We start from the raw sequence: 11,351 nt of genomic DNA on the forward strand, positions 1-11,351 counted from the left end.
GTGAGCTCAAAGAAACCCACCACCACTCATGCATAAATACTGACAATGACCAGACAACAAGAAACCACTTACTTCAGACTCTACTTTGGACTGAGGCACTGAGGCGAGGCATATCTTATGGTAGATGGAGTTTTGTGTGCAGATAAGACTTTCAAACAATAAACTTTGAAAATATAGAGCAAATAAACATGTTAAAATTTGAATACTGAAAATTTCAATAATGAATAAACAATGTTTTATCAACAGTGCATCATCATTTGTATCAAAGAATTACTAAATTAAGCCAAAATTCTAACATTTGCAAAATGTAGCAAACTTAATATTGAAACCAGATATATAAAAAAAACCAAAGTATTAATTTACTACCAAGCCAAATGATAAAAAAGAATTTAGAATTTATAAAAAAGTCATAACAGAAAATAAGCAAAATATGCAAAAGGTAACTGCTTTGACAGACAAACAAAAACAATACAAAACTCCCTAAAAAATCAGAACCAAAATATCAAATGCATCATGGACATCAATGAACAGGTGAGGGGGGGGGGGGGGGGGAGAGAAAAACCATTAACAATAAAGACATGTTAAAGAGGATAAAGGAAAATGGGAAATAATTATGAGAAAAACATTTTAAAGGGGAGGGAGGACAATAGGAAATAAGCAAGGCAGATTACTGTTGAGGAACAACATGTTATAAGGGAGGGAGGAAAATGGGAAATAAACAAGACAGGTAAATAATGAGGAAAAACATTTTATAAGGGAGGAAGGAAAATGGGAAATAAACAAGAGAGGTTAATAATGAGGAAAAACATGTTATAAGGGAAGGAGGAAAATAGGAAATAAACAAGACAGGTAAATAATGAGGAAAACGTGCTATAAGGGAAAGAGGAAAATGGGAAATAAACAAGAGAGGTTGATAATGAGGAAAACGTGCTATAAGGGAAAGAGGAAAATGGGAAATAAGCAAGACATGTTAATAATGAGGAAAAATATGTTATAAGGGAGGGAGGGAAATGGGAAAAACAAGAGAGGTTGATAATGAGGAAAAACATGTTACAAGGGAAAAAAGGAAATGGGAAATAAACAAGAGAGGTTAATAATCAGGAAAAACATGTCAGAAGAGAGGGAGGGAAATCGGAAATAAGCAAGGCAGGTAAATACTGACAAAAACATGCTATAAGGGAGGGAGGAAAATAGGAATAGACCTGTTAATAAGGAAGTATGAAATGTTAAATTCATGATCCCTACGTCTAAATACCGGTGTGTGAAAAAATATTTAGACACAGGGTTCATAAGTTACAGAGAAGGAAGACGGGTGAATGAAAAATATGTTAAAAAGGTAGAACATGTTAGTAAGCAGAGAGGAAATGGTTAATAATGGAGGGGGGGGGGGGAGTTTAACTGAAAATGAGAGACCTGTTAATAGGGAGTATGAAATGTTAAACTCATGAACCCTACGTCTAAATACCGGTGTGTGAAAAAATATTTAGACACAGGGTTCATAAGTTACAGAGAAGGAAGACGGGTGAATGAAAAATATGTTAAAAAGGTAGAACATGTTAGTAAGCAAAGAGGAAATGCTTAATAATGGAGGGGGGGGGGGTTAACTGAAAATGAGAGACCTGTTAATAGGAAGTATGAAATGTTAAACTCATGAACCCTACGTCTAAATACTGGTGTGTGAAAAAATATTTAGACACAGGGTTCATAAGTTACAGAGAAGGAAGACGGGTGAATGAAAAATATGTTAAAAAGGTAGAACATGTTAGTAAGCAGATAGGAAATGCTTAATAATGGAGGGGGGGGGGTTAACTGAAAATGAGAGACCTGTTAATAGGGAGTATGAAATGTTAAACTCATTAACCCTACGTCTAAATACCGGTGTGTGAAAAAATATTTAGACACAGGGTTCATAAGTTACAGAGAAGGAAGACGGGTGAATGAAAAATATGTTAAAAAGGTAGAACATGTTAATAAGCAGAGAGGAAATGGTTAATAATGGAGGGGGGGTTAACTGAAAATGAGAGACCTGTTAATAGGAAGTATGAAATGTTAAACTCATGAACCCTACGTCTAAATACCGGTGTGTGAAAAAATATTTAGACACAGGGTTCATAAGTTACAGAGAAGGAAGACGGGTGAATGAAAAATATGTTAAAAAGGTAGAACATGTTAGTAAGCAGATAGGAAATGGTTAATAATGGAGGGGGGGGGGGTTAACTGAAAATGAGAGACCTGTTAATAGGAAGTATGAAATGTTAAACTCATGAACTCTACGTCTAAATACCGGTGTGTGAAAAAATATTTAGACACAGGGTTCATAAGTTACAGAGAAGGAAGACGGGTGAATGAAAAATATGTTAAAAAGGTAGAACATGTTAGTAAGCAGAGAGGAAATGGTTAATAATGGAGGGGGGGGGGGGTTTAACTGAAAATGAGAGACCTGTTAATGGGAAGTATGAAATGTTAAACTCATGAACCCTACGTCTAAATACCGGTGTGTGAAAAAATATTTAGACACAGGGTTCATAAGTTACAGAGAAGGAAGACGGGTGAATGAAAAATATGTTAAAAAGGTAGAACATGTTAGTAAGCAGATAGGAAATGCTTAATAATGGAGGGGGGGGGGTTAACTGAAAATGAGAGACCTGTTAATAGGAAGTATGAAATGTTAAACTCATGAACCCTACGTCTAAATACCGGTGTGTGAAAAAATATTTAGACACAGGGTTCATAAGTTACAGAGAAGGAAGACGGGTGAATATGTTAAAAAGGTAGAACATGTTAGTAAGCAGAAAGGAAATGGTTAATAATAAACACATGTTAATGAGCAGAGAGGAAATGGTTAATAAAAAAGAATGTTAGAAGTGACGGAGGAGAATGGGAAAGAAGCAAGACAGGTTAATAATGAACAGACATGTTAGAAAGAAGGAAAAGAGGGAAAAGGGACACCACTCACCATCATCATGATGCCTCCCATCTCCTACTTTCCCACTGGTGGTGGCTTATCCTGGGGAATCACTTCCAGGGAAGGCGAGCATCGAGATGGAAGCCAGGAAGGATGACCTCCAAGAGACTGAGAAGATGGCAATGCCATCTCCCAAGCATGTGCAAGAGCATGATCTCTCTGAGAAGGAGCTATCACAGACTGAGTGGATAGCACTGCCATCCCTTCAGTTTGTTCAAGCTTCATCTCAGGAAGATCAAACACAGGCTTGGGAGCTGGCACTGCAATCTCCTCAGGCTGTTCAAGGTCTTCCAAAGGATTAGCTATCACAGACTGAGTAGATGGCAGTGCCATCTCTTCAGTTTGTTCTAGCTCCTCCTCAGGAAGATCAAGCACAGGCTGGAGAGGTGGCAGTGCCATCTCCTCAGGCTGTTGGAGAGCATCTCCAGCCCCCACCCTCTGCTGCCTGATGGACTTCCGCACCTAGAAGGAAAAAAAAAGTGTCAGAAACGGGTCAGAATATTAAATCTCAAACTATACAGAACCTCCAGTTCCATAGCATTCATTAAGAAAACAAGAGGCCCAAGGGCCTTGAATCGCTCTTGTGATAAACTGTACAACCTATCACTTCTTTTTAAAGCCTTTAAATATCCTGTATATTTAGATAAAGCCTTGAAATTCCAAAAGTAAATCATGACCTACATTTTGGTTCAAACACTCCGAGAACCCAGGATGAATCAACTGACAAAGTGTGATGAATCAAAGCCCCTTATTATCTTAATTATTCAGATATAGCCATGAGATTATGAGATTTCATTTGATGATTCTTAGTGAATTAGGACCTGAAATATTTGAACATAGCCATAAAATTTCAAAAGTAGGTCACAGTGACCTTTTTAGTTGACCTTCTCTGAAGAACCAAGATTCATCAACTGACAAAGTTTGATGATTCTTAGCCAATTAGGACCTGAGGTATTTAAATATAACCATAAAATTTCAAAAAGTAGGTTATGGTGACCTACTTTTTGGTTGACATTCTCCGAGGACCCAAGATGCATTAATTGACTAAGTTTGATGATTCTAATCCGATAAGTACCTGAGATATTTAAATATAGACTTTAAAATTTCAAAAGTAGGTCTTGGTGACCTACTTTTTACTTGTGGTTTTCCGAAGACCTAAGATGCATCTATTGACAAAATTTGATGATTCTAAGCCAAAAAGTACCTGAAATATTTAAATATAGCCATGAAATTTCCAAAGTAGGTCACAGTAACCTTCTTTCTAGTTGACATTCTCTGAGGACCCAGGATGCATCACCTGACAATAATTAATGATTCTAAGCCAATTAGAACCAGAAAATATTTAAATGTAGCAATAAAATTTCAAAAGTAGATCATGGTAACCTTAAATATAGCCATAAAATTTTAAAAGTAGGTCACGGTGATCTACTTTTTAGTTTAAACTCTCTGAGGACCCAAGATGCATCGACTGACAAAGTTTGATGATCATAGGACTGATAGTGTCCAAAATATGCCTTTAAAACAATTTGAAAAGGAATGCCTGCAAAATTCAAGAAGTAGGTCACTGTGACCTACTTTTTGATAAATATGTTTTAAGTTCCTTAGATGAATCAATTTACAAGGTTTGATGATTCTAAAGTTTTAAGTATTTGCAATGATGACCCTTAAATGTTTTCAACAAGACTAGCCATAAAATTCAAAATAGTAGGCCATAGTGACCTACTTTTCAGTTAAAGTACTTTGAGGACCTACGATGCATCAACTGACAAAGTCTAATGATCATAGGCATTAAAGTGTCCAAAATATGCATCAAAATCATTTTAAACACAAATGCCAGAAAAATTATACAAGAGGCCCATGGGCCACGATGCTCACCTGAGTCAATATGGCCCTGCTGTTCTTCGTCAGCAGATTTCTATTCATATGTAAAGCTTTGATCAGCTGTTCTAGGTATACCCTACCCCCAGGTGCCATGTTTTGAATGAAATTGAAACTAAACTTTTTGAGGATGCTTCTATATTCATTTAACTAATCATGGCTTTGCTGTTCTTGTAAACGGAATTTTAAAGATGTCTGCCACCCTTTCGGGGGGGGGGGGGGGGGGGGGGGGGGGGTCATGATATGAACAAACTTGACTCTACACTACCTGAGGATGCTTCCATATGAATATGAGGCCAAAATTTTTTTATTTTCTGATTTACGGAATTTTTTTCTCAAAAATTTGAGTCGGGTGGTCGAAATAAAAATAAGAATAAAAGCTTGAAGTTTAAGCAGTCGGTCAGAAAAATAAAAATGAAATGAAAACATAGGTAATCAAAGATTACGAAGCTCACCTCGACGAATGTTATCTTTAAGTAAGACAAATTTCACATCATATTCTTTTTTTAGTTTGTGTACATCCCAAGATCAATATCCATGCAAGTTTGGTTTAAGTACAACTTATAGTTACTAGGAAACAGACCTGTTCAAAAAACGTTTATCCTGTTTACTAATCAAGAAAATTTTGGTCAGTTCCAACATCCAAAATAAGTCTGGAAGTTTTCATCCTCAGATGCACCATCTATGCAAGTTTAATCATAACAGGCCATAATGTTATATAGTTACTCCAAAAAAAGTATCCTGGACACTCATCTGGAAAATGCAGGTCAGATTCAGAATCCAAAGCAAATCTGAAAGTGACCGTCCCTAGCTACATCATCCATGCTAATTTGGTTAAAATATGGCAAAAATTCACTCATGTGGAAGATCTAGGTCGAACCAGCAGGTTGGGTAGTGTACATCCCAAGATGCATCATCCATGCAAGTTTGGTCAAGGTAGGGCTTATAGTTTCTTGGGAATGGATCTGCTCCAAAACATTTAACCTGGTCACTCATCTGGAAAATCTAGGTCAGATCAAGCATTGAAGCAAGTGTGGTAGTGTCCATCCCTTGATGCATCATCATTGCAAGTTTGGTCCAGGTAGAGCTTAAAGTTACTTGGGAATGGACCTACTCCAAATACCTTAACCTAATCACTCATCTGAAAAATCTAAGTCAGATCCAGCAGCCAAAGCAAGTGTGGTAGTGTCCATCCCTAGATGCATCATCCATGCAAGTTTGTTCAAGTTAGGGCTAATATTTACTCGGGAATGGATCTGCTCCAAAAACTTTAACCTGGTCACTCACCTGGAAAATCTAGGTCAGACCCAGCATCTGTAGCAAGTGTGGTAGTGTCCATCCATAGATGCATCATCCATGCAAGTTTGGTCACGGTAGGGCTTATAGTTACTTGGGAATGGACCTGCTCCAAAAAACTTTGACCTGGTCACTCATCTGGAAAATCTAGGTCAGATCCAGCATCTGAAGCAAGTGTGATAGTGTCCATCCCTAGATGCATCATCCATGCAAGTTTGGTCCAGGTAGGGCTAATAGTTACTTGGGTATGGACCTGCTCCAAAAACATTAACCTGGTCACTCATCTGGAAAATCTAGGTCAGGTCTAGCACCTGAAGCAAGTGTGGTAGTGTCCATCCATAGATGCATCATCCATGCAAGTTTGGTCAAGGTAGGGCTTATAGTTACTTGGGAATGGACCTGCTCCAAAAACTTTAACCTGGTTACTCAACTGGAAAATGTAGGTCAGATCCAGCATCCGAAGCAAGTGTGGTAGTGTCCATCCCTAGAAGCATCATCCATGCAAGTTTGGTCAAGGTAGGGCTTATAGTTACTTGGGAATGGACCTGCTCCAAAAACTTGAACCTGGTCACTCAACTGGAAAATGTAGGTCAGATCAAGCATCCGAAGCAAGTGTGGTAGTGTCCATCCCTAGAAACATCATCCATGCAAGTTTGGTCCAGGTAGAGCTTATAGTTACTTGGGTATGGACTTGCTTTTAAAACTTTAACCTGGTCACTCAACTGGAAAATGTAGGTCAGATCCAGCATCTGAAGCAAGTGTGGTAGTGTCCATCCCTAGAAGCATCATCCATGTAAGTTTGGTCAAGGTAGGGCTTATAGTTACTTGGGAATGGACCTGCTCCAAAAACTTTAACCTGGTCACTCAACTGGAAAATGTAGGTCAGATCAAGCATCCGAAGCAAGTGTGGTAGTGTCCATCCCTAGAAGCATCATCCATGCAAGTTTGGTCCAGGTAGAGCTTATAGTTACTTGGGAATGGACTTGCTTTTAAAACTTTAACCAGGATGCTAATGCTGACGCCAACACCGATGCCGGGGGTATAGCATAAGCTAATCTCAACTTCGTTGAGGTGAGCTTAAAATGCAATAAAAATTTTATTTTTAATTAAGGATGGATTTTTTTTTTCTATGACCTTAATTTGTTAGGAAAAAAAAGTTATTTGAAAAACTTATGTATACAAAACACAAAACTGGTACTGTTAATGTATCAATGAACTATTTTAAATTGAACTTTCTCTTAGATATATGGGGCAGGGGGTGCATTTCTAGTAATAACAGCTCGCAGTTTCTAACATTAATGCAAATCAAGCATACAAATCTGTAGTCTTCTCTCAGTTATCAAATATCATATTAGTGTCACCACAGTAAAACTTATAGGACTTATATCACATCCCTCATAAACTTTTCAGAATCTTTTATTTTTCGGTATTCAGCAAATTACAAGATTTGAGGATTTTGAACTAGCTCTGGCAAAGTTATGGCAAAAATACAGTGAGACATTCAATGGATCAGCTAAAATAAATTAATTCACAGAAGTGCACGTGAAACATGATAAAAAGAAAAGTTGTATAATATTTTTTTAATGCAATTCCAATTAATATATATGTAGGTGGATTGTCTTAAAATTGAGTTTAAAAAAATCTTTAAAATGTATTTCAACGTGGACGAAGGGTGATCAAAAAGTTTGCGAACTATCTCTATATTTAAAAAACCACAATTCAGATCAGAATTAAATTTGGCACACATATAGTCATACACATGTTCCATAAATAGCAGATGTTAAAAAATGTTTTGCTCCATGTTTGTGACGTCACAATGTAAAAATGACGTCAGTCTGTAGCTATAGGTCACTTGTGACAAAAAATGGTTGACTCAGTCGTACTCGAGAATGAACAGCTGTAAAGTTTAACATATATCTCTGAAATTCCTTTGCAGTAGAACATGATAATTTGTACAAGGTTTATGAAGACAAAAGACTTACCAGAGGTTCACTCATTAATTGGATTGAATGTTTTAGTGAAGGCAGGGAGATGGTTAAAAATGATGTTTGTTCTGTTGCCCAGCGAATGCAAGTCAGTAAAAAGAGATGTGTCTTTAGTTGAGCAATTTGTTTTGAAAGATCGCCAAGTTACAGTAAGAAAAATAGTTGAATATCTGAGCAATAATATAAATATGAAATCCCTAAAATATTATTTACTTTAGACTTTAAACTTATGAGATATGAAAAAAAAGAAGGCCCCCATACTTTTTCCTCATTGGATAAACGATGCTCCCGAGACAGAGGACTTGGGTTCTGATGGTCACCATGCTAATTCTGGGAAGGGATATCCTTATCCACCCATCCTATTGCCGAGATTTGACTATTTCTGACAGATGGTCTGTTCTTGTTACAAGAAATTACTTGCATGGTCAGAAATATAAGACTCTGAAAAATTTCTTAGCTTCTGTGAACAGACCGCTACAAAGCATGTCACGTGACTGCCTGGATTACGTGATTTGTGCTTGGGCAGAACAATGGCAGATGTGCATCAAAATTGGAGAGGACTACTTTAAAAAATAATAAACACTGAAACCTCATTTTATTTCTTTTAAGTAATTCAATTAGTTCGCAAACTTTTTGATCACCCCTCATATTGAAGCAACTGTCAAAGATAATATGTACTCAAACCTTTCAAAACAAGCGGTTGACAGAACCTTGATTCCCACGTGACCCACTGCATGACATTTGATCAAAATAACTATTTCGTCTATTTCATTCAATCTTTCATTAAAAGTTAATCTGAAAATTATACTTTTTCTAATATATGACATTGACATGTCACTTTTTAAAATGAATATTTAAAAATGTATGATACCCTCCGATTTTGACATGTCACTTATTAAAATGACTATTTAACAAGAGGCCCAGGGGGCACATCGCTCACCTGAGCACTATGGCTAGGAAAAAGCAGAAATCATTTCAATCTTGAAAGGTTGAAAAGTTTAAATATAAAAGTGGTTGGGGGGGGGGGGGGGGGTGTCAGGAATTGAACAAATTTGAATCTACATTATCTGAGGATGCTTCCATTTAAATATGACCAATCATGGCTTTGCTGTTCTTGAATAGAAGATTTTTAAAGATTGAACCTATGTATTCCTATGTAAAACTTTGATCACCCATTGTGGCCCCACCCTACCCCCGGGGGTCATGATTTGAACAAACTTGAATCTACACTACCTGAGGATGATTCCATATCAATATGACTAATTGTGGTTTTGTTGTTCTTGAGAAGAAGTATTTTAAAGATTTTTCCTATATATTTCTATGTAAAACTTTGATGACCCATTGTGGCCCCACCCTAACCCCGGGGGTCATGATTTGAACAGACTTGAATTTACACTACCTGAGGATGATTCCATATCAATATGACTAATTGTGGCTTTGTTGTTATTGAGAAGAATTTTAAAGATTTTTCCTATATATTCCTATGTAAAACTTTGATCCCCCATTCTGGCCCCACCCTACCCCTGGGGGTCATGATTTGAACAAACTTGAATCTACACTACCTGAGGATGATTCCATATCAATATGACTAATTGTGGCTTTGTTGTTATTGAGAAGAAGATTTTTAAAGATTTTTCCTATATATTCCTATGTAAAACTTTGATCCCTCATTCTGGCCCACCTTACCCCGGGAAGTCATGATTTGAACAAACTTGAATCTACACTACCTGAGGATGATTCCATATCAATATGACTAATTGTGGTTTTGTTGTTCTTGAGAAGAAGTATTTTAAAGATTTTTCCTATATATTTCTATGTAAAACTTTGATCAGACATTGTAGTCCCACCCTAACCACAGGGGTCATGATTTGAACAAACTTGAATTTACACTACCTGAGGATGATTCCATATCAATATGACTAATTGTGGCTTTGTTGTTATTGAGAAGAAGATTTTTCAAGATTTTTCCTATATATTCCTATGTAAAACTTTGATCCTCCATTCTGGCCCCACCCTATCCCGGGGAGTCATGAATTGAACAAACTTGAATCTACACTACCTGAGGATGATCCCATATCAATATGAATAATTGTGGCTTTGTTGTTATTAAGAAGAAGAATTTTAAAGATTTTTCCTATATATTCCTGTGTAAAACTTTGATCCTCCATTCTGGCCCCACCCTAACCCTGGGGGTCATGATTTGAACAAACTTGAATCTACACTACCTGAAGATGATTCCATATCAATATGACTAATTGTGGCTCTGTTGTTCTTGAGAAGATTTTTTAAGATTTTTGCTATATATTCCTATGTAAAACTTTGATTCCCCATTGTGGCCCACCCTACCCCTGGGGGTCATGATTTGAACAAACTTGAATCTACACTATGTAATGAAGGTTTCACATAAGTTTCAACTTTTCTGGCCCAATGGTTCTTGAAAAGAAGATCTTTAAAAGATGACACCAAATTTTCACAAATTCTTAATTATCTCCCCTTTGAAGAGGGCATGGCCCTTCATTTGAACAAACTTTAACCCCCTTTACCCAAGGATGCTTTGTGGCAAGTTTGGTTGAAATTGGCCCAGTGGTTCTGGAGATGAAGTCGAAAATGTGAAAAGTTTACAGACGGACGGACAGACAGACGGACTACAGACAAACTGTGATCAGAAAAGCTCACTTGAGCTTTCAGCTCAGGTAAGCTAAAAAAAATGAAAGTTGAAAATAACCACGACTAACTAAATCTTTCTGTAAAATTATAGAAAAAATAAAACTATAAAACTAATATACTTACCGGGAAGTCCATCACGTAGTCGCTGTGCCAGGCAGGGCGTCGTCGAATCCTCCCAGATCGTCTAGGTTCCATCTAGATAAAAATAAAAATTTATCAGTATATGTCCCAGGCCAAAAGTTAATATTTTCCTTAAATTTCAAATTATATGGCACTAGAGCATCCAGTTTTTCCAGGCTTGTATTTAAGTGAGGTTACAGAACTCCCAATTTGGTAAAATTAACCCATATGTTCTCCGAGTATTTCAACTCTTTTTTTTTTTCCAATGAAAGGTTCTCAAGGTTCCTTGTCCTTTTGCTTACTCATATAAAATATTTTCCTTAATGCTTTTAATTGTCCTAGTAAAGAAATCTTATTCATAATTAAAATACACACAATGTCAACATACTTTGCATAGCAAAGGTAAACTTGACATTTATTGAAGGAATAATAGTCATGCA

General features: G+C 36.8%; 1 protein-coding gene across 1 annotated transcript; it reads right to left on the reverse strand.

Moving 5' to 3' along the window:
* Positions 1-2,619: 2,619 nt before the first annotated feature.
* LOC133179403 (uncharacterized) lies at positions 2,620-10,982 on the reverse strand. The gene is made up of 2 exons (XM_061314172.1): positions 10,915-10,982; positions 2,620-3,427 (listed from the first exon to the last, which is right to left on the reverse strand). Exons 1-2 carry the CDS (start codon positions 10,924-10,926, stop codon positions 2,981-2,983), a joined length of 459 nt encoding a protein of 152 aa, XP_061170156.1. The 5' UTR covers positions 10,927-10,982; the 3' UTR covers positions 2,620-2,980.
* Between the last annotated feature and the right edge of the window lie 369 nt (positions 10,983-11,351).

Source organism: Saccostrea echinata, unplaced genomic scaffold, assembly GCF_033153115.1.
Source record: "Saccostrea echinata isolate AGI-Se365-2 ecotype Australia unplaced genomic scaffold, CSIRO_AGI_Sech_v1 ptg000001l, whole genome shotgun sequence".
Classification (NCBI taxonomy): Eukaryota; Metazoa; Mollusca; class Bivalvia; order Ostreida; family Ostreidae; genus Saccostrea; species Saccostrea echinata.